The sequence below is a fragment of the Mercenaria mercenaria genome, chromosome 5 (genome assembly GCF_021730395.1).
Source record: "Mercenaria mercenaria strain notata chromosome 5, MADL_Memer_1, whole genome shotgun sequence".
Taxonomy (NCBI): Eukaryota; Metazoa; Mollusca; class Bivalvia; order Venerida; family Veneridae; genus Mercenaria; species Mercenaria mercenaria.
This window is the reverse complement of record NC_069365.1, coordinates 79,895,384-79,920,136: the sequence shown is the minus strand read 5'-3', so window position 1 is coordinate 79,920,136 and position 24,753 is coordinate 79,895,384. Positions and strand designations below refer to the sequence as shown.

General features: G+C 34.7%; 1 protein-coding gene across 1 annotated transcript in view; it reads left to right on the top strand.

Moving 5' to 3' along the window:
- LOC128546051 (multiple epidermal growth factor-like domains protein 10) overlaps positions 1 to 24,753 on the top strand; it is a 94,423-nt gene that overhangs the window by 51,945 nt on the left and 17,725 nt on the right. Inside the window, exons 12-15 of the mRNA XM_053544714.1 lie at positions 4,394 to 4,528; positions 4,714 to 4,854; positions 6,574 to 6,711; positions 9,933 to 10,073. Of these exons, the coding sequence (XP_053400689.1) occupies positions 4,394 to 4,528; positions 4,714 to 4,854; positions 6,574 to 6,711; positions 9,933 to 10,073 (555 nt within the window). The remainder of the gene's footprint in view (positions 1 to 4,393; positions 4,529 to 4,713; positions 4,855 to 6,573; positions 6,712 to 9,932; positions 10,074 to 24,753) is intronic.

The following is a 24,753-nucleotide window of genomic DNA, read 5'->3' as shown; positions in this document are numbered from 1 at the left end:
CGACACTTTATTGCAATAATATGAAAAACGCTTTGTGACAAAAAGTAAATACACTCTTTCTATAAAATCAATATTATGGACAAAAATGCCGTGATTAGATATTAGATCTAACTACATAATTAACCAATAGAAATAGATATAAATCATAGCATAGATGATACAGAAATATATCTACATACATTCTAAGTTAGATCCTTGTTATAATATTATAGACAATTATATGACGCACTTTTCACTAGTTTTAACTGCATTCTACTCATACCTGGACACGCAACGCACAAAGCAAAAGAAATACCAACAACGTCATGACGTCACAAGGCTTTTGCTTAATAAAGGACAATCAATTTTCTTTAAGTGGTTTTGGCATATACTTCTATTTTCTTAAAGCGACTAACCCAAACATTGTGGTGCGAGATTTTATAAAATCCAGCTTTTCCTATATTCACCTGTAAGTTACATTTTTTATGTTCTAACAATATATTTTTAATCGAATTCTGTTGAAAATCGTTAATTTCCTAATAAATCAAAAATATAACATTAATCTACAATTTCTGATAAAGGTCGCTCACAGACAGAAACACACCATAACAGTGTGAACAGGTTTGACCTAAGGATTTCATGGAAACAAAATATTCTGACCAATTTTCATTAAGATTGGACAAAAATGAGGTCTCTTCAGTGTAAACGAGTATTTTCTTCAATTTGATCTAGTGACCTAGTTTTTAAACCAAGATGACATACATTCGAACATGACCTAGATTTGATCAAGTCAATCATTCTGACCAAATTTAATGGACCTCAATTGAAAATTACAGCATCTATTGCATACAGAACGTTTTTCTTTGATTTTTCCTAGCGACCAAGTTTTATACCCCAGATGACCCATATTCAAACTTTACCTTAATTTCATCAAGGCTATCATTCTGACCAAATTTCGAGAAGATCATTTGGAAAATACAATCTCTATCGCATACACAAGATTTTTCTTTGATTTGACCTACTGACCTAGTTTTTTTGACCACAGATAACCCATATTCCAACTTGACCTAGATTTCAAAAAAGTAATCATTCTAACCAAAATTTTATGTATATCCAGTGTAAAATGCAGCCCCTATTCCGTACACAAGCTTTTTCTTTAATTTGACCAGTTTACCTTATTTTTGACCCTAGATAACCCGTATTCATACTTGACCTAGATTTTTTCAAGACAAACATTCTGATCAAATTTCATGAAGATCCGGAGTAAAATTCAACCACTAATGCAAACACAACATTTTCCTTTGATTTGACCTAGTGACCTAGTTTTTGATCCCAGATAATTCATATTCAAACTTGAAATAGATTTTATTATGCAATCATTCTGACCAAAATTCATCTAGATCAATTGAAAAATAAAGACTCTATCGTATACACAAGGTTTTTCTTTCATTTGATCTACTGATCTAGCTTTTGACCCTAGATAATCCATTTTCAAACTTGGACTCGATTCGATTAAGGTAATCATTCCAACAAAATTTGATGAGGATCAGTTGAAAAGTACAGTCTCGTTGGCATACAAAATGTTTTCTTTAATTGGACCTTCTGACCTAGTTTTTGACTACAGATAACCCAAATTCTAACTTGACTTATACTTCACCAAGGTAATAATTCTGACCAAAATTGTATGTATATCCAGTGTAAGATGCAGCTCATATTGCGTACACAAGATTCCTCTTTAATTTTGCCGGGTGACCAAAGTTTTAACCCTAGATAACCCATATTCAAACATGACCTAGATTTTATCAAGACAAACATTCTGATGAAATTTCATGAAGATCCCATGTAAAATGCAGCCTTTATTGCACACACAACTTTTCCTTTGATTTGATCTAGTGACTTAGTTTTTAACATCAGATAATCCATATTCAAACTTGACCTAGATTTTATTAAGGCAATCATTCTGATCACAATTAATGAAGATTAATTGAAAAATACAGCCTCTATCGTATACACAAGGTTTTTATTTCATTTGACCTACTGACCTACTTTTTGACCCCAGATAACCCATTTTCACACTTTGACTAGATGTCATCAAGGTAATCATTCTGACAAAATTTAATGAAGTTCAGTTGAAAAATACAGCCTCTTTCGCATATAAAGTATTTTCCTTTGATTTGACCTAGTGACCTAGATTTTTACCCCAGATAACCCATTTTCGAATTTGGACTAGATTTCATCAACGTTATTATTCTGCCAAATTTCATGAAGATCAATTGAAAAATACAGCCTTAATCGCATACACAAGGTTTTTTGTATGACCTAGTGATTTGTTGTTTTTTTTGTTTACTACAGATGACTCATGCTCAAATTTGGCCTAGATTTTAACAAGGTTATCATTCTGACAAACTTTCATGAAGATCAGTTGAAAAATACAGTCTCTATCGCATACACAATGTTTCTCTTTGATTTGAGCTAGTGATCTAGTTTTTAACCCTAGATAACCCATTTTCAAACTTGGCCTAATTTTATCAAGGTAATCGTTCTGACCAAAATTCATGAAGGTCTGTTGAAAAATACAGCCTCTATTGCATACACAATAATTCTTTTATTTGACCTACTGACCTAGTTTTAGATCCCAGATAACCTAGTTTCAAACCTGTCCTAGATTTCATCAAGGTTACCATTCTGACAATTTTCATGAAGATCAGTTGAAAAATACAGCCTCTAAAGCATACACGAGGTTTTTCTTACGTTTAAACTAGTGACTTAGCTTTTTACCCTAGATATCCTATTTTCAAACTTGGCCTAGATTTCATCAAGGTTATCAATCTGACCAATATTCGTGAAGATCAATTGAAAACTACAGCCTCTATGGCATGAACTAGGTTTTTCTTTGATTTGACCTAGTGACCTAATTTTTGACCCCAAATGACACATTTTCAAACTTTGTCTAGATTGCATCAACGTTACCATTTTGGCAAGATTTCATGAAGATCAGTTGAAAAATACAGCCTCTATCGCATACACATACCAAATGTTGACAGACAGACAGACAGACGCCGGACATCAAGCGATCACAATAACTCACGTGAACATTGCCCAGGAGAGCTAAAAACGGAATTCCATTTAACGAGCACCTTGCAACCATCACACGACAGTGAGAACATGATAATCGATAGAGCTCACACGTAAAGGTATCGCACAGTATTGTAACGATTTGAAATGTAACCAAATAAAACAATAAAATAAATTGAAATCGGTAAGCTACGTTTACGACGCAGTTAGTTATTCCTCGTTGCCCGAGCGGTTACTGTATTCGCAGTATACTTTTTAGTTGGGAGTTCGATTCGAAGACCCGTATTTTTTTAAACAAAACGAGTCAGCTAACGTTGTTCTAACTTGTTACCTAACAATTATGTCACTATTAACACGTTTTTATGATTAAATACACTCCGCCTTTAATATGATCTTATGTTTTTCAAGCTATCTTGTAATAGTTTTTAAGCTGTACGGGTTGGTTTTATAAATTTTATAGCAATCTTACACTTCACTTTAGATTAATAATAGAATTGTCCTGCCATAATTTCAGTATCGATTGAGTTAAAGATACAACAGATTTTATACGAAAAGAAGAAACAAAACAATGAATTAAAAACAAGAGAAAACAAACAAACTTACACAAAATATGTAATGCAAATAAAAAATATGATGGTCGAATGCAAGGTTCGAACCGTTAAAACTATCACTACAAAATGATTATGTATCAATCCACTCAAACGACTGCGCAATCGAGCCGAATGTTGATTTCCATCGTAAACGAGAGAGCTACTGATTGTTTATTTATGTATATTAAAAACGACATAATACTGTGAGATACCAATAGATACGTGGGCGCTCTATTATTATTGACGGAAGCAAAATATACGCATGCGAAGTTTTGGTTTGCTGCCCACGTGATGAAAGTGTCTTAAAATAGTGTCGAGTCTAGAAACTAATTAACCGTTAAGTGTCATGTAAATATATGAAATAGTGCGTCATTTTGCCTTTCGGTGTTATATTATTTTAAAAATCACTAATCGCAATGTGTGGGTTAGGTGCTTTAAAGGTTTATGTATGTACATTAATTTCTTCAGTTACATTTATGATAAGTCTTTCCAATTTTAAATTATGTATGTAATTACGCGTTCAGTTGCAGGTCCGTATCTATGATATTATCATTTGAATACATGCAGTTGCACTGTTGCAAACTACAGAATTTTGCAGTTATGTTTCAATATAAAACTGAATACAAGAATTTAAACATGTTATAACCCAATACATTCCTCTGATTGGAACTTGATACCGTAATAGTTATGGAGGGCAAAATGAAATTATTGAAACTGTTACTTATTTGTAATATGTGCTTTAAACAAAGGGTGTGACTTGGGTTCGTATGGTATGAATTGTACGAGAAGGTGTAGCACTTGTAAAGGTGGTAAATGCAGCAACGTGGATGGAAGATGTTTGTCCAGATGTAATGCAGGGTGGAAGGGACAAAAGTGCGATCAAGGTACACATAAATTGATTATCAGTCCATTAACTATTTAATCTAGTCTTAAGAGCACATCAGAATTTTTAAACATGTTTGATTTTAAGTTAGTATTATGTTTCTGATCCTTTTAATATCTAGTTGATATATTTCTCATGTTAACGCGTATTATCGGCCTATAAGTCTATGTATAAAGTTATCTACAGAATGTAATGATGGTACATTTGGATATTACTGTTCAATGAGCTGCAGCAGAAACTGTAAAAATGATGATCCATGTGAAAAGGTTTATGGCGCTTGTCCAAATGGTTGCAAACTTGGTTTCAGAGAGGACAGTTGCAGCCACAGTAAGTATATCTTTACTGTTCTTTTTTTCAAAAGTACTTTTTCATTCATTTTGTTTTTCTTTCTACTGTATTTATTCATTTCTTTATAAAAGGTGTACAGATTGTACCTTATCTCGGAATAGAATTACAATTGGTAACAAAAATGCAAAGTAGCTCCTTATCTCGGTATAACTCAATAACGAGATACTTAAAGCGGAGGTTACAACTTGACTCAAAACATTTTCCTTGTATTGGATAACTCTAATACGTTCATATGCAAAAACGACATATTTAACCATTAAATCAAATTAAAAAGATTCAAATATCTTACGTATACTAGCAACGCTTTTTTCCTATTCATATGTACATTTTTGTGCCGCCTCCCCACCCCCTACCCCCTTGCTATAAATTGATGAAATCTTGCATGAGTCTTTATCATGATGTGAACTTGATTTTTTCGTCTGGCTCCGCCCCTGAAATAGTCAAAAATGCACATTTTTACCTTGTGACACGCGTAGCTTATTTTTGATATAGAGTCCTGAAATCTTGCATGAGTCTTAATCATGATATGAACTTGCGCACCTCCTATTTTTCATCTGGGTCCGCCTCCTGTTTCCAGAGTTATGGTCCCTGAAATAGTCAGTCAAAAATGCATCAAAAAGTATTACATATAAATTGATTAAACCTTGCATGAGTCTTTATCATGATATGAACTTACGCACCTCCTATTTTTTGTCTGACACCCCCCCCCCCCCACACCACACCCCACCCCCACTCCCGTTTTTCATCTGGGTCCGCCCCCTATTTCTAGAGTGATGGCCCCTTAAATAGTCAAAAATGCACATTTTCACCTTCTGACGCGCCTAACTCAAAAAGTATTACATATAAATTGATTAAACCTTGCATGAGTCTTTATCATGATATGAACTTGCGCACCTCCTATTTTTTGTCTGCCTCCACCCCCCCCCCCCACCCCCCTGTTTTTCATCTGGTCCGCCCCCTATTACTAGAGTGATGGCCCCTTAAATAGTCAAAACTGCACGTTTTCACCTTGTGACGCACCTAGCTGAAAAAGTATATGATATAAATAGATGAAAACTTGTATGAGTCTTTAACCTGTTATAAACTTGCATACCTTTTTTTTCGGCTGGCTCCACCCCCTATTTATAGAGTTATGGCCCCTGAAATAGTAAAAAATGCACATTTTACCTAATTGTGTGCCTAGCTCAAAAAGGCTTTGATGTAAATTCATGAAACCTTGCTTGAGTCTTTATCATGATGTGACCTTGCACACTTGGCATTCTTCTTGAGAATCTGGGCACTTATTACAGAGTTATGGCCCTTGAAATAGCCAAAATAGTGGACTTGTTTTGTTTGTGATGCTCGTAGTTCAAAACGTATATAGCCTAGAATATTGAATTCTTAAACTGTTTGTTGAGGCTATACCCCATTAAGACTGCTAACATTTGAACCATTTCCCTTTATTTGTGACAAATGTACCAGTGGGGGGAACACCCAGTGTCCTACAGACACATTCTAGTTCTCTTCAATTTTAACTGTAATTAGTATTTTGTGAAACTGATAATCAAACCGTACATTTTAATAAATGCAATGCAAATAAGAAAAAGACAATAATTGCCTACCAGTAGCTTACGTAGATTTGAGATCACTGCAGTTTAAACTAGCGTATTGGTTGCTATCATACGAACTTGCTGATATTGTATAATTTAAATTTTAAAGCTTGTGCCAGAGGACAGTATGGAGAAAACTGTAAACATAAATGCAGTCAGTATTGTTTAGGCGGTACTTGCAGTCATATAGATGGAAGATGTTTAAATAGTTGCGTTGCAGGATGGACGGGACTGAAGTGTGAAGAACGTAAATGCTATTTGTATTATATATTTAAGTATTAAGTTCTCATGTACAAACTGGGACTGTGTTATCAAATGTTGTGGGCATGTGAAATATTTTGTTACTAAAGTGTTACATACCATTCCTTTGGTCTGTCATAACTTTAACTATTCAAATTACATCATTATGTTTTAGGAACCTGTGATTCATTTGATTCCAATTGATTTACAAGCTTTTTGTTTATCACATTTTCACGAAAAACATGAGCACCTTTGGATCGAACTCTCGATTACTCCATTCATAGTCTTGTGGGTTTCTTTTTGCGCCAAGAGAATGGTTACCGCAAATCTTTGCCATAAAATAGATTAATCTTTTGTACAGGCGAAAGGCAAAAAGGTTTTATCTAAGAATGCTATAATCCTACGACTTTGTTTTAACATTTAATTTAGTATCATCTCAGTTATAACACACACATTAAACCCTGCAATATTGCTGTGATTTTGTGTGTTCTTATAGCGAAACGGACTTTATTATACTTATCTTTCAGAGATTATGAAAGGTCTTCGGTTGTGCAAATATTACTCTGCGTAAAGCAATTTTTATGTATATGTCACAGTTTGCTTGTGATTTACATAAATCTAAATGTAGTACTGAATCACAGGAAAATATATCACAACCGAAATATATGACATAAGTAAACTATGGAGGGAAGTAATGAACAAGTACGTTGTTCCGACAAAGTGCAATCGAAAAGTATGAAGACGCCGCGTTTACGGTTCGAACCAACAATACAGCACCAATGCATGGCCTGAGTTCAATTTCGAAACATTATGTTATAAAATTTCATCATCACTTTCACCAGTATATATGAAATTGCCTAATTAAAAAAAAGTAATTATCAAGTTTTCACGAACTTCACATTTTAATGAATTTCTTGTTGACCAAACTACATGCTATCAATCAATATAATCGGGTAGAATTGGCAATTGCTAAATCAACAGTTACTTATGTTCATATTCTTTATTTTGTCTCCCACACCACTGTGGTGGTGCGGTGGTGTGAGAGACATATTGATTTACTCCAGTCTGTGTGTGTGTGTGTGTGTCTGTCTGTCTGTCACAAAGCTTGTCCGCACTCTAAGTCAAACATTTCTCATCCGATCTTCACCAAACTTGAACAAAATGTGTTTGACCATAAGACCTCAGCCAAGTTCGATAACTAGCCAAATCCGCCCAGGCACTTTTGAATTATGGCCCTTGAATTACTGATTGGATCCATTCGTCTAGGCCATCCAGAGAAACTAGTCATTTTTCATTGGGCAGCACTGTCACAAAGCTTGTCCGCACTCTAAGTCAAACATTTCTCATCGGATCTTCACCAAACTTGAACAAAATGTGTTTAACCATAAGACCTCGGCCAAGTTTGATAACTAGCCAAATCTGCATAGGCACTTTTGAATTATGGCCCTTGAATTACTGATTGGATCCATTCGTCTAGACCATCCAGAGAAACCAGTCATTTTTCATTGGGCAGCACTGTCACAACGTTTGTCTGCACTCTAAGTCGAACATTTCTCATCGGATCTTCACCAAACTTGAACAAAATGTGTCTAACCATAAGACCTCAGCCAAGTTCGATAACTAGCTAAATCCGCTTAGGCACTTTTGAATTATGGCCCTTGAATTACTGATTTGATCCATTCGTCTAGACCATCCATAGAAACTAGTCATTTTTCATTGGGCAGTTGTGGGAGACATGCGCTTTTCTCAAAAGCATCTCTAGTTCATATCTTGAAACTATTAACATTTATGGTTGAAACGAGGTTCAGTAGGAATAACCACGTTGCAAGAACAAACTCCCCGAAACGAAACTCTATATCAGTGTATGTATGGATGTGTTAATGATAAACATTACTCAAAACCATATTTACGATGCAAAACAAACAGACAAGAAGAAAACAAACACATGTCGGAATACAATTTGGCCCGCCTTAGACCGGTAGTGGGGAGCTTAAACTGACTTACTGCGTGTAAACTCTAACTCTTACTCCCCTCCACGTTTAAGATTACAGGGCAATGTGGAAAAAGTTATCCCCACCATGTGGATTTCTTAAATACTCATGGGTAATCATAGCATAAAAATGACTGAGTAAAATAAATAAAGGAAAATCTAAAGAATTGTATACGTGTATAGGCGATGCCTATGTACAACGCAGAGCAATAAATGTAACAGTATGAAAGGCATGAAGAAACAGATTGGAAGACAATTATCAAAGCAGCTTAGTCCCAGTTAGCGTTTAGAAATATCATGGAATTTTGCACACGTACCGTCAGAAAAAAGTAGTTTCTAGATTTACAAAGTTAAACTCCAAAAGTAGGATGTGTTCTTACTCAGACTTTTGCAAAATTTCTATGATCCAGAATTTTGATAATTGTGTAAATAGTATCCCCATAAAATTTGTTTTGATATATCATGTTACAAGGGACAACGCTTTGAAATTTTAGATTTGATCTGAATTCAGTTAGTGTAAACAATAGCAAAAGGTATCTTCATAAAAGTAGATATCTATATGAATATTTTAGTAATAAGAAGTCTTTACTTTTTATGTACATATTAAGACCACGTTCTGTAATTCTTACTACTTAATAAAAATTTGACTTAATAATATACCTAAAATGTTATATTCTTTTTAGTCGCATATCATTTAAATTCGTATAATTGTTGTATAGCCTATACAGTCAAGTTTGTGTTAAAGATCACCTCTGAACAGAGACCACCTGGCTCTAAAGACCACATGTTTTGTTTCCCATTTTAACATTTACAGTGTATTTTAACCTGTGAATAAAGACCACCTCCCAGACTACATTTTGGCTCTCCCAAGGGTGTTCTTTATAGACCGGTTTGACTGTTTATCGAATTTAAAAACTAACGATAAGATAAAGTTCTATACGATAACTGTACCTGACTTATAGTTTGTTAAACAAAACTTAAGGTGAATATGTTTATCTACCATTTTTATGAAATAAATGACTTTTTAAATGAATTGTCTTACTAAGTAGCATTATGATCTGACTGAATATGCAGATAATGAAAATATTTGTTTTTTGTTGTTGTTTTTTTTAATCTATGAAAATAGACATTTGAAACAAATCCTTAATGATATGATTTCAACGTCATTTTATGGACACTATTAATTGCCTGTTGCATAATGTTTAAACAAACACATAAATTCTTATTCATCTAAACAGGCTGTCAGAATGGTATGTACGGTAAAAACTGTTCGGGAAAATGTGAACATTGTAAAGATGGAAACTATAAGTGCAATCACATAAACGGACGTTGTCGATTTGGATGTAAGGCAGGATGGAAGGGCTACACTTGCGATCAAGGTAATGTAATGCATTGAATATATTGTTTACTTATATGAAAAAAAATCAAACTATTGACCTTATTGCTGTAAAAGAGCGTTTAAAGGAGAACAATGTGAAAACATGTTTTATAGTGTTGTTGCTAATTATACCATACTTTTAACCATGTGTTGATGCATAATGGACTATTCCCGCATCGAGAGTTGAGGCTGGCAATTTGAGTTTAACATGGATAAGAAAAATATGTTTTTGACAGATCTTATTCAGTAAAACCCATTATTGATTTGCTTGCAGCTATTACTTTAATGTCGCATTTAGCCTTGATATAGAATCAAGGCAGATATTTGATGAATTGTTGACATATGGATCTCAGGCCATTTCAATGCGCACAGTTTTTGGTTTTAGGTGGTTTAAAAGTTTTAAAGCTGGGACATAATTATGTTAAGATGATACCCGTTCATGTAGACCTAAAACCTCTGCTACAAAGGCAAACTTCGTTGCTGTAAAAGCTGAGGTCGGACAGGATGCACGATTGTCGTAAAAAGACATAGTCAGGTGAACTGGCATATCACAGGCAGTGTGCAAACAATTCTGAAAAAACGTTTGCACCTGAGAAAAGTTTGCTCTAGTGAGCCAGTAGTTCAAGTGTCTTGTCCATCTGGTCATACAGTCATAGGGCGATTCTACAAGAACTCTGTACTGAAAAAAGTGGGGAAAAAATACAGTAAAAGTCAACTTTAGTGTTAATATATAAACGGTGCTTCAAAAATCGTCCGATTTTTAGAATTCGGAAGTTCCGGTTTTCAGAGGTTAAAAATATATAGAAATAAGAACAGAAAAACGGGACCTTGAGTTTCGTGCGATTTTCAAAGGTTTCCGGTTTTCGGAAGGTACGTTTTTCGGAAGTTACACTGTATTTTAATTTTTTAATCAAACATGCTTGAAACGATTTCCAAAACGTTAAACGATGATTTTAAACAGTTAAAACTCTTGACGAAAACTACATTCAACTACATTCAACTACATTTGTTACAAATTAAATACACAAAACTATAAAAGTAAAGTGAGGCTCTTAATGTTGAAAATAGTAAATATTGAGTAAATAAAATTCTCATTTAAACATTAATAACTGGACTGAATTCATTTATACAATATCAAAATATATATGAACAATATTTACCAGTTGCATCTTAAATAACCTATTTACATATACCCCAGGTGTACATGTATAGCTCGCCTAATCAGTCTAGAACATAGTGAACAGTGATAATGCTGTATTCAGTGTAACATTAAGTAGATATAAGCTGTTGTACACGTACTTGTTCGGGCAGTATTTTTTTCTTACAACAGTGAGACCCCTTACAGGAACAGTTCTGGGTGTATTTGTTCAAATAACTCATCCAAAGACCCACAAAATAAAATATATGAGATTTGTATATTTCAACAGATTTCTGACAAACTAACAGTATACATGATCACATTTACATTCCCAGTATATGTCTGTGTTCATGCAGTGGCATTTTATTGGTTCTACGTAGTTCACACACACCGTAATTGAACCCAAGAGTCATTACTCTTTGTCCGTAAGCAATTCAGGGACCACAATTAATGTCTCTCTACAGACATAATCTTATTAATGTATCGTTCTATGGACAATCTAGAAAGGTTGACATCAGATAACCGTGATGTCTTTTATATGTCTTGCGTCTGGCTCATTTACTGACTTACACAGTGACGATTTTACAACATGTGGTGTATTAATTAGTATTATATGCAACAGGGCAATTAATGAAAAAGGCCGTTTTCTTGCTAATGCTTGTTAACGCAGAGGCTATATCAAAATTAAATAATACATGAATGAGCATAATGCCTAACGATACATACTAGCACATCCAGCACTTTATACACACCCATGTGAAATCTTATTATCATATACATGTGTTTACCTTAGATGCCTTAAAGCAAATCAACAAATAGAAAATGTTACTTGGTCAAGAAAATGAGACTCTTTGTCGTTTTCTATAGTAAGTCAGTTTCCTGGTTGTATGTTGTAGCTGAATTTAGCCACTCAAAACATCCGTACATAACAATTAAATTTGTAGCAAACGTTTTTTTTTTACTATAAACAAAATTATTTCAATTGCTAATATACTAATTGTAATTGCTCATTCTTGTCGAGTAATGTCCTGACCAATTAAATGATAATTCTTGCATCAAGACAATTCTCACCATTTTAAAAAACTCTCAGCTTTATTTAACGAAAAATGAAATAATTATTTAAAACTCAATAAGAGAAATGACAAGCATTTCTTCGATTATTAATTAATTATGATCTTCTTATCTGTATGTTCTTAATACAGTGTAGATTTTTTATTTTGATATTATCTTATCACGTTTGAAGATGTTTCAAGCAGCCATTGAAACACTAGATACTTTTATTATACAATAAAAATATGAATAAGTGAGTTAGTCAATGAGGTTAGAAAAATGTTGTCTTAAGGTAATATACACATTGAAAGCAACCATCCAAAAAATGTTTACTTACCAAATCATAGGGCATAAAATTGGCCCAATTTGGTGACACACTTTGCATTTGTTACAAGAATAACATCAAGTAACAAGATGTAACATTAAGTAACATGTAAAGACGTTTAAATAGTGTTCAGTAGCATGCAGATAGTCGCCTACAAAAAGACGCCTCTTTTCAAACACACGTAACATAAATAACATCCAAGTAACATTCTTGTAACATCCTTGTTACATCTATATAACACTACTAAAGACGTATCTCGGCCAAATTTAAGAAATGAGGTTTAACATGTGTAACATTTTGACTACAAAACCACGCCACTACTTAGAAACACGTAACATAAGTAACATCCATGTAACAGCCTTGCAACATCCTTGTTACATCTATATAACACTACTAAAGACGTTTTTCGGCCAAATTTAAGAAATGAGGTGTAACATGTGTAACATTTTGACTAGAAATAGACGCCTCTTCTCAGACACATGTAACATAAGTAACATCCTTGTAACATCCTTTGTTACATCTATATAACACTACTAAAAACGTTTTTCGGTCAAATTTAAGAAATGAGGTGTAACATGTGTAACATGGCCGAAATACGTTTTCAGTAGTGTTATATGGATGTAACAAGAATGTTACAAGGATGTTACATGGATGTTACATATGTGTTACTTATGTTACGCGTGTCTAAGAAGAGGCGGCTTTTGTAGTCAAAATGTTACACATGTTACACCTCAGTTCTTAAATTTGTACGAAAAACGTTTTTAGTAGTGTTATATAGATGAAACAAAGTTGTTACAAGGATGTTACATGGATGTTACTTATGTTACGTGTGTCTAAGAAGTGGCGTGTTTTTATAGTCAAAATGTTACGCATGTTACACCCCAATTCTTAAATTCGGCCGAAATACGTCTTCAGTAGTGTTATATAGACGTAACAAGAATGTTACAAGGATGTTACATGGATGTTACTTATGTTACGTGTGTCTGAGAAGAGGCGTCCTTTTGTAGTTAAAATGTTACACATGTTACACCTCATTTCTTAAATTTGGCCGAAAAACGTCTCCAGTAGTGTTATAAAGATGTAACAAGGATGTTACAAGGATGTTACATGGATGTTACTTATGTTACCGGTGTCTGAGAAGAGGCGTCATTTTGTAGCCGAAATGTTACACATGTTTAACCTCATTTCTTAAAATGGCCGAAAAACGTCTTTTTAATGTTATTTAGAGGTAACAAGGATGTTACATGGATGCTACTTATGTTACATGTGTCTGAAAAGAGGCGTCTATTTGTAGTCAAAATGTTACACATGTTACACCTCATTTCTTATATTTGGCCGAAATACGTCTTCAGTAGTGTTATATAGATGTAACAAGGATGTTACAAGGATGTTACATGTATGTTACTTATGATACGTGTGTCTAAGAAAAGGCGTCTTTTTGTAGCCATAATGTTACACATGTTACACCTCATTTCTTAAATTTGGCCGAAATACGTCTTCAGTAGTGTTATATAGATGTAACAAGGATGTTACAAGGATGTTACATGGATGTTACTTATGTTACATGTGTCTGAAAAGAGGCGTCTATTTGTAGTCAAAATGTTACACATGTTACACCTCATTTCTTAAATTTGGCCGTAAAACGACTTTAGTAGTGTTATAAAGATGTAACAAGGATGTTACAAAGCTGTTACATGGATGTTACTTATGTTACGTGTGTCTAAGAAGATGCGTCTTTTTGTAGCCATAATGTTACACATGTTACACCTCATTTCTTAAATTTGGCCGAAATACGTCTTCAGTAGTTTTATATAGATATAACAAGGATGTTACAAGGATGTTACCTGGATGTTACTTATGTTACATGTGTCTGAGAAGAGGCGTCTTTTTTATAGTCAAAATGTTACGCATGTTACACCTCATATTTTAAATTTGGTCGAAAAACGTCTTTATTAATGTTATATAGAGGTAACAAGAATGTTACAAGGATGTTACATGGATGTTACTTATGTTACATGTGTCTGAAAGGAGGAGTCATTTTGTAGTCAAAATGTTACACATGTTACACCTCATTTCTTAAATTTGGCCGAAATACGTCTTCAGTAGTGTTATATAGATGTAACAAGGATGTTACAAGGATGTTACATGTGTGTTACTTATGTTACGCGTGTCTAAGAAGAGGCGGCTTTTGTAGTCAAAATGTTACACATGTTACACCTCATATTTTAAATTTGGCCGGAAAACGTCTTTATTAATGTTATATAGAGGTAACAAGGATGTTACAAGGATGTTACATGGATGTTACTTATGTTACGCGTGTCTAAGAGGAAGCGTCCTTTTGTAGTCAAAATGTTACACATGTTACACCTCATTTCTTAAATTTGGCCGAAATACGTCTTTAGTAGTGTTATATAGATGTAGCAAGGATGTTACAAGGATGTTACATGGATGTTACTTATGTTACGTGTGTCTGAGAAGAGGCCTCAATTTGTAGTCAAAATGTTACACATGTTACACCTCATTTCTTAAATTCGGCCAAAATACGTCTTTATTAGTGTTATATAGGTGTAACAAGGATGTTACATGGGTGTTACTTATGTTACGTGCGTCTGAGAAGGAGCGTCTCCTTGTAGTCCGTTTCTTAAATCAATCAGAAGTGGGGCATTAAAAGATATTACATGATCTTTATTCATGTTACTTAATGTTACATCTTGTTACTTGATGTTATTCTTGTAACAAATGCAACGTATGTCACGAAATTGCGCCAATTTTGTGCCCTAGATGTCTACCAAATGTATAGCATTCAACCAAGCAGGTTGTATTTAAGGACAGACATCCGTTACAAACGTTGACTTTGGTAGTCCTGGTGACTGAAAATGGACCGAGAGAACTAGCACATTGTTTCCCTTACGCTATACACTTCCTAAAGCAGGAATCCCTTCAATGTAACACACAAACATATATAAATGTGTATACGGACTAGTGATGTTCCGATTGTCGCCGATGTTCGATTAATCATCGCCAAAGTTTCAAAGTCGGCGATATCGATTCTGATCAAAAAGAATTGATTCTAGTCGCTGACTTTGTTAAAAAATTAAAATCCCGCTTTCAGGACTTTTTCAGATACTTCTCGCTGTTTAGCTTAAATACTTTTGCTCTTTTATAATCTTTGGGTTAGTATTTCAAAATATCTGCTCTTTAAATTGGAGAACTCTGTCAGGCCAGCTGTCATGATCGTAACACTTACAAAAAATTGTTGCCCTGGCAGTAAAAAATCAGACACCTTGAAATATGAAGCTTGAATGCCGGGTGTTAGCTCCTTTTAAGGAAAACCTTGATACTACTAGAGCTGTTTGCAAAATATGCTTTAAAGCGTACATTAACGGAGGTACCCCACCCACTTTTCTCTAATTGGAAATAATTTTCAGATTTTATTTGACAAGCTTTCATTATTCCATCAATACAAAATAGTGGATTTACTTAAGAAAAGATGATAAATTAATTCCAGACCTGCCAGCAATGTCCCCAGCATATATTCCATGTCAAATTTGGAAGTGCATCTAGCATCCCAGGCCTTTGGTCATAGAGAAAAGATGAATTCAAGTTACTTTTGCATTTGGTCCAATTGTTCCTCCCAGATCGCACTTTGGACTTACTTGTTCGAACCTTTGAACAGCCGGTTAAGCCATCGGTTGGTTAACTTTTAAGGCTATATGTTGACATTTTAGAGGAATTTGAAAAACAAATCTTTGAGTTAGGGACTGTCTTTATAGTGAAATAAAAATAAATCCCATCAAGACAAATATTTTGAATCAAGATCTAACCAGCAGATAGGTTAACAGCCGGTTAAAGATTCGAACAACTGGGCCATAATTGCCCAACAGTTGCTAAAGGCTGTACAGTACAGCAGCTGTGTCATAGAATTCTTCATAAAAAGTAATAAAAGTAGTCATACAATAATCTGAAAGTCTTGAGAAAGTTTTGCTGTTACTACCATATCGCCACATTACAAAAGTCTGTATTGATCTTTCGGTTCCGATTCTTTCGATTAATCGAATCGGAGAGAGATCAGAATCGGACCGATTAATCGATTCTGCTTCTGATGTCCGATTCTCATCACTAATACGGACATATCATCGTGGAGGTATTTGTGCTAGAAAGTGAATCACTGACAAGCCAATTACTGTTTCAGTTAAGTTCTGCGAAAAGCACATTGAATTTTCTCTCCAGTTTGGTATCAAACTTTTTAGAAATTTAAAAAAAAACAGGAGATTTAAAAGAAAATATTATTAAAAGGAAATGGACATTAGCGTTGTCAATACAATCGTTTATGTTTTCTGTCTATAAAGTACAAAATGTATAACACTTACAATTAAAGTTTCTGACATACAAGTATGAACCAAAGCCTATCTGTCGTTCCAGTTTTGAGGGTCAAAACCTAAAGAAAAAAAATATTCTAGGTCTTATAATGCGCTTCTGACTAGATTTCCTAACAACATATTTGTCAAATCAGCACACATCAACTAACATTATAAGTAGGATGTTCCGCTATAGGCATTTTACACATGTGTTGATAGCGCTCCTCAACTGTGATGCACCGAAGCTAATATTAGAAATGACATAAGTATAAAGGATGATTAAGAACCTATTAGTAAGTGAAAATGTACTTTTTTATTAACAGGGACCCTTTGTAAACTTATCAGTTAATCTTGACTTTCAATGCTTTACATCTAAATCTATTTAACATGTATCCTTCTATGCCTTAATTATATTTTCATATTAAGTCAAAAAAACATAAATCTGTGAAAAGATATTATGGCAGCATAAAGCTCAACCAAGCAATATATATTTATACGTAATTATTTAAAGTGTCTAAAGAAAAACACTGATGTGCAGAAACGTGTAGAATTATAGGCATCATCCTTGGGCTATGCAAATGTGGAATGGAAATGGGTCTATAGGAGAGGAGGCTATCTAGTGGTAAAGTTCTTGCCGCTTCAATACGTAGGTCGTTGGTTCAAGCTCTGCCAGGGTCGACTTCTCAGAAGATATTAAAATTTGCAAGTTGATAGCATTCATCTGAATCATCCTTAAATAAACGAGTATTATTAAATGTGGTATAAAATAATAGAAATATTTCCTAACTTTAGCGCCTCATCTATTTAATTTTTCTCAGTATCATATGTCAAGTGTGTAAAATGTACCTGAATAAGATCAGAAATGAATCATTTGTAAATTGTGTTCAAAATGATACAACTAAATTGAATATATTATTGCCCCCACTCCTCCCTTTGGGGCATAATTTTGGGCAGAGTTCTGCTTTAGCCGGTGCTAGAGCGTGAGGGGTGTTGCACATTTCATTACCTCTCATGAACAGACAAACTGAGTCTGTCATTTTTTTCTTGGTTGCATTTTATGCTTAGAAAAGATCTTTAAACAAATTTTATTAACTAAAGCAGTGCTGTGATATTTTCTGCTCCTTTAGGATCATGTAGTCCATTCAGTAGATGTGAGTAATAGAGGTATGCTTAATCCGGTGCTAGGGGGCGTGAGAAGTGTTGCACATTTCATTACCTCTCGTGACCGGATTCGGTCTAACCTCGAATCGAGTCTGCTATTTATTTTTGGTTGCATTGTGTACTTCCAAAGGACCTTTATACAACTTTTATTGTTATATATCAGTTACTTTCAAAGGCGAGACCAAAAAACACATTTAGGTCTATCAGTGGGGAACCCTTGTTTATTAAAAATTTACATCATTTTATGTAAAATGAACTATTTTCCATGCGATAAAACAGCTATAAGTCAGACAGTCGTGCATTATCACAAGCATAATGAAACCTCGGGGTTTTCTGTGAAGATTATTCTTGGTTTTTTTAAATATGAAAAACAGAACTTTGAAATGCAAAATTAGACAGAAAAAAAATCTTTTCTACACCTAATTCCTAAATGGTACTTTTTATAAATTTGTTTCATACATGTTTAAAATATTATTATTATTATTATACCAGATTTGTTGAGCGCCCTTTTCATATGTAATATACGTTCAAAGGCGCTTTACAATTAAACATGTGACACATCGCAGATATGTAGGAAAACAACAAAACATGACATATGCAATCACAAAACTGAAACTGAACAATTTGATTAAACGCCTTTTTTTATAAATGATATTTTCAATGGCGTTGTACATAATAATAAAAAATAACAACAATATCATAAATGAACAATGATAATATTTACAGCCTTATTGTAACAAACAGCCATGACCGCACCCCCACCCCTGAGGTCGTTTTACCCCTATTGCCAATACCAGTGCTTTAAACATCTGGTACGCCCAGACGGGCTGCATATAGTGGTTCAACCTCCCGGCAAATGGTGCCATCATGTACTGTTTTAGATAGAAATACCACACATTTCAAGTGAAACTCAGGTCTTGCGAAAAACACACACATAGAACGTCATAACCCTTAAAATGTGACATGATGAAACAAAAGATGGATTGTCAATTTAGTTAATTACATGATGAATTACATGATGAATTGTACAGTTAAGAGACCTTCGTCAGCGACAAATGACCAGCTGTAGTTCTGTATTACAAAAATGACAATGGCATATTTATTATGAGTAGAAACAGTCACAGTTGGTATCTATGTGTTGTAGAAAATTTTGAAAAGGTGTGTTTTGAGAGCTCTTTTGGATGAATTAAGTGATGAATCTTTTCTGAGATTGTCAGGGAGAGAGTTCCATAGTTTTGCGGCGGCAACCCTGAAACTTCTATCCCCGTAAGTAACCAGTCGACTTTTTTTGTGGCACAAGGGTTGTTGCTGCATTTGCTGACCTCAGATTTCTAGTTGGCACGTACACCTCCAGTAAGTCTCTCATATACACCGGCGACTGTCCATGCAAGGCCTTGAATGTTTGAATGAGAATTTTGTATTTGATTCTATCTTGTATTTGAAGCCAATGAAGATCTTTAAGGATTGGTGTTATATGTTCAAAACGGGTTGTTTTCGTAATAAGACGTGCAGCTGTGTTTTGGACATTTTGCAGTTTTCTCGTTGTTGATTTTGGCACGCCGTACAAAAGAGCATTGCAGTAATCTAATCGTGAGGTCACAAGCGAGTTTATCAGGGTTTTTGTGGCTTCAGTTGTCAAATATGGTCGAATATGACCAACGTGTCGTATTTGGCCGTAGCATGTTCGAGTCACAGAATTAACATGATGGTCCATGTGCATGTTCGAATCAAGCGTAGCACCAAGGTTTCGAACAGTTTTTGATGGTCTTATGCTCGATTCGCCAACTTTCAGTTCTAGATTTTCAACATGTTTGGAGTGTTTTTGATTCGAAAAAAGAATTACTTCAGTTTTGTCTGCATTCAATTTTAACATGTTTGAATTCATCCATGAGATGATTTCTTTTAGGCATTGTTCAACTCGTGTGATTGTGGCTACCTTTGATGCTTGGTCAACTGGTTTAAACGATAGATAGAGTTGGGAGTCATCTGCATAAAAGTGGTGGTTTAGACCGTGGTTTCTACAGATGGACCCGACTGGCTTTGTGTACATCGTGTAGAATTTTGGGCCTAGAACAGATCCTTGAGGAACACTGAATTTCATAAGGACTGGTTCAGAGAGTTTGCCATCGATGCATACTGTTTGGTAGCGGTCTGTTAGATATGATGCCACCCACTGAAGGGGTTTATCGGCAAATCCAAAATTAAATTTGAGTCTGTGAAGAAGGGTGTTATGGTCAATGGTGTCGAATGCAGCCGACAGGTCCAACATCACAAGTACTGTGACGTCACCTTTGTCAAGGGATTCGAGAATGTCGTTCTGAACTTTTAACAATGCGGTTTCAGTTGAATGAAATTTTCTGTATGCTGACTGGTTTATTTCATGTAATTGATTGTTCGTCAAATGTTCCTCAGTTCTTTTGTTTACCACTTTTTCAAGGATTTTTGAGAGGAATGGCAGATTGGAAACAGGCCTGTAATTCTTGAGTGTGTTTTGGTCAAGACTTGGCTTTTTTAACAATGGTCTTATTCGTGATGTTTTAAATGATTCTGGGACGATTGCACTTTCTAGAGAGATGTTAACAATTTTCGTCAATATTGGGAGAAGTTCGTTTATACAAGATTTCAAGAGCCATGTAGGAAGAGGGTCTAATTCACATGACTTATTAGCTGACTTTTGAACAAGCTTTTACACCTCCTCCTCTGTTGCCGGACTGAAACTAGTCAAACGCGCGGTATCACATTGTGATATGCGTCCGTCTTCTGGAGTAAATGATTCATTCTGATCCTGGGATGCAATATTAGTTCTGATTTTTTCTATTTTATCTATGAAAAAATCGCTGAACTCCTGTGCTAGTAGTTCTGGGTTCTTGCCTGATGGAAGTGCCGCTTCACTTGGACCGTTCAATAAATGTTTCGTTATTTTGAACAAGCTTTTTTGGTCTCGTTCACTTGATTCTATTTTCTCTGAGTAATAATCAGTTCTTGCCTTTTTTAACATTTTGTTAACGATTGCGCATTGGTTCCTATACATTAAGTGGTAAACGGCGAGTCCTGAAGTCTGCCATTTACGTTCTAGTTTACGTTTCAAATGTTTGGCGTCGTGGAGCTCCTCCGAGAACCAGGGACAAGATGGTCTTAATGTGATGGTTTTTGAACACAAAGGCGCATGATTGTCAATTAAAGCTGAAAGATCACTGTTGTATAATGAGACGAGAGTTTCTGCATCTGATGTACTCTGTGACAAATTCAAAAGATCGGATGATAGAATATCAGCTTTGAAAGTATCAATGTCAATCGAACGGAGTTTCCTGTATGTCACAGTTCTCTTTACCGGAGGGGGTTTCGCGGCAAGTGCATTAAACATTACCGCGAAATGGTCCTTGGCTATTTTTCCAGAGCTGTCTGATAACCCAGGATCAGTCACTACTACTGCCGATACTGTTTTATCTATGTCTCTGGTGATGACCACGTCTAGGGTATGACCGTGGACGTGGGTGGGCCCTTTCACATGTTGATACATGCCACAAGATTGCAACACACTGTTAAATCTGATGGTGTCACGATCAGAAGGAATGTCTAAATGAAAATTCAGATCGCCAGTTATGATGATATTCTTGTCAAGTGCGGCGTATTTTGATAAGAAATCTGGCCACTCGGTATCCAGAAAATCATTTGTATTCAGACCATTTTTCTTTGATGGAGGAGGTCTGTAAATAACGGCCATGAGCAATGTGTAGTTGTTGATACTAACATTACACTCAATATGTTCAAATGTTGAAAAAGTATTGTCACTAGTTGAAGAGACCACTTTTACATCTATCACCGATCTATAAATGAGGGCCACCCCACCTCCACGCCCACCACCAGGGCGTGGCGCATGCTTGATTTTGTACCCATCAGGTAACAGTTCACCTAGACATGCTTTATCGATGGAGGTGCCTAACCATGTCTCAGTCACAGCAATAAGATCTAGATCATTCGAGATAATAAAGTCACAGAAGGCTGTCGTTTTGTTTTTCAAGGATCTTGGGTTAATGCAACAAATTTTTATATTTCTCTGGCCTTTAACTATTGTTTGAGTTTCATATTTTATGTGGGATAAATTCATTTTCGAATCAAGCACTTCTTTGTTGATATTTTTCTTATGCTTTGGTCTATATGTTGATATTACAGTTGAAATTGCCTCAGGTAATGTTCTAATATTGTCCAGTTTAATCCCTTGATTGATATCCCAATTACGTGTAAGTTGAATATTACCACCTCTGGCAGATCTATACATCAAAATATCATAATCCTTTAGAATTTTCAATGTTTCTTTGTCTGGTCGTGAAAACCTTCTGGGTATGTTTTCCAATTTCAATAATTGGTCTCTATTATACTTTATAAAGCACATTATGTTGTGAGATTGTGTTCACTAAAAAATATACACTATTTTACAGGTAAAAGCAGTCTATTCTATTGTACATCCAATTGTTTTATTGAATGAATCCACTATCGAATGAATAAATCCAATTAAAAAACACAGAAATGTTATCTACATATATTCATGAAACACTATGCAAAAAATCTTGGTTCTAAAGTCACTGGTTTTCACAGAACAATCAAAATATCAAGAGCACAAATTTCTGCTGCCAACACTTGGCGCAATAACAATAACAATACATCAGTGTCATAGACTCAATTGCTTAAAGATATAATGTATTATAAATAATGAGTGAAAGTAATTAGCAAAAGTTCATGTTGCAATAAATTTCTATTAGAATTAAGCAAGCACGAAAAGATATGAAATGAAATAAAAATTTTGAGATTTGTTGTCAGTCTAAGCATTAACATTCACTAGGAAGCTCTTTATAAGTAGGAGCGCAGCTTTCAAATGGGTAACGCATAAAATCAGACACAACCAAAATATATATCAGTGGCATAAATTCGGATTTGGTTGTAGAAAATGATAAGAGTAATATTAAGTTACATTTAGTAGTTTTGAATAACTTAAAAATTATATTTAGTAAGTAAAAACGGTATTGTAAATAATTAAGCTTTAGCATATGAACTAGTTGGTGCAACATTTTTACATGATTTAACATTGTCGCAGATCTCTCAGGTAATGGGATTTTAAAAAGTCTGCATGTATGTAATATGCAGCAGTTTAATTACGAAATGCTAATATTTTCACACGGAAGCACTTAATAAAGGCTATTTCAGTGATATTTAATCCAATATTCCAGTCTCCGTCCACCATTGAAGCTAGAAAGTTGCCATATGTTCTTAACTGTGTCTTTATAACATTAAACATACGTGAACAACATAAAATTGTCTTCAAGAACTCTGTCATGTTCTGTTTCGTTGGGATTTATGTCACAGTAAACAATTAGGAATGGGGTGAGCTTCAAACATTGAATGGTAGAGGAATGCCCTTTAGGGCATTATTTCTGCCGCGGTCAGGTGCCTTTGGAGAACCAATATTTTTGGAATGTCCACCTAATTGTTTCTTCAGAAGAAATGATTCTGCATCACATGAAGGGTACCAATCTCCCGGTGATGACGAGAAAGTGATTCGAAAGTCAACATCAATTAACAAATCAGCCATGCATTGCTCCGAAATTGCGGGGGCCTCCGTGGCTGGGTGGTTAAGGTCGCTGACTTCAAATCACTTGCCTCTCATCGATGTTGGCTTGAGCATCACTCGGGGCGTTGAATTCTTCATGTTAGGAAGCTATTCAGCTGGCATACAGAAGATCGGTGGTTCTGCACAAATGCCCGCTCAAGATAAAATAATGCACAGAGGAGCATCTGGGGCCTTCCACAATCGTCAACGCTAGAAAAGTCACCATATGACCTATAATTGTGTCAATGTGTCGTTAAACTCAACAAAATGAATAAATAAATGCTCAAAGATTGCTACCGCTGGACATAAAACACCACAAAATGCACAATACATTGACAACGGTAACAACTTTATAATTTAAATATTAGTTCCACATATTACCTGTTTAGCTTATTTCAGTTATTGGTTCAGAATCAAGAATGAATTGTGTTTAAAGCAATAATGGTTAATTTATTTGACAATTGAGAGATAAGAGAAAAGGGTAAAATGTAGATGTTTATTCTAACATATCTGGATATGTTATGTTTGTCTTTCTTTTAATCAAACCAAAAAGAAAATTATTGACGATATCACACACAGGTGACCTTAACTTAATTCGTAAATAAAGACAATGAATTTATTAATTGTTATGGTAAAGGGCGAAAAAAAATGGACAGCATTGAATTTAATGCACAAAACAATAAAAGATTGCTGTTGTGAAAGTAAGAAATTATAAGAATATCCTTCGGAAGCATAGAATGCAACCAAACAATATAATAGCAGAATAGGTTTGACTTAGTCTGTTCATGGCCTATTCTTTGTTTTGTCTTTATCGCTCTTATAAAATATGCTTTACATGTAACTTTTATGACATACAATATAATTGATTTAGATACCATAAGTTCAGTAGAATGTATTAGTTATATTCAAATAGAAAAATTACATTATTTTTATCTCTCTTTAACTAAGACTTTAACACAATTTTACAAGGCCTTTTTGTTTTGATAGTGTTTGTATTGAGACTATTGGTCTGATAAGCGCACGAGTGCAGGTTGGTAACCAAAT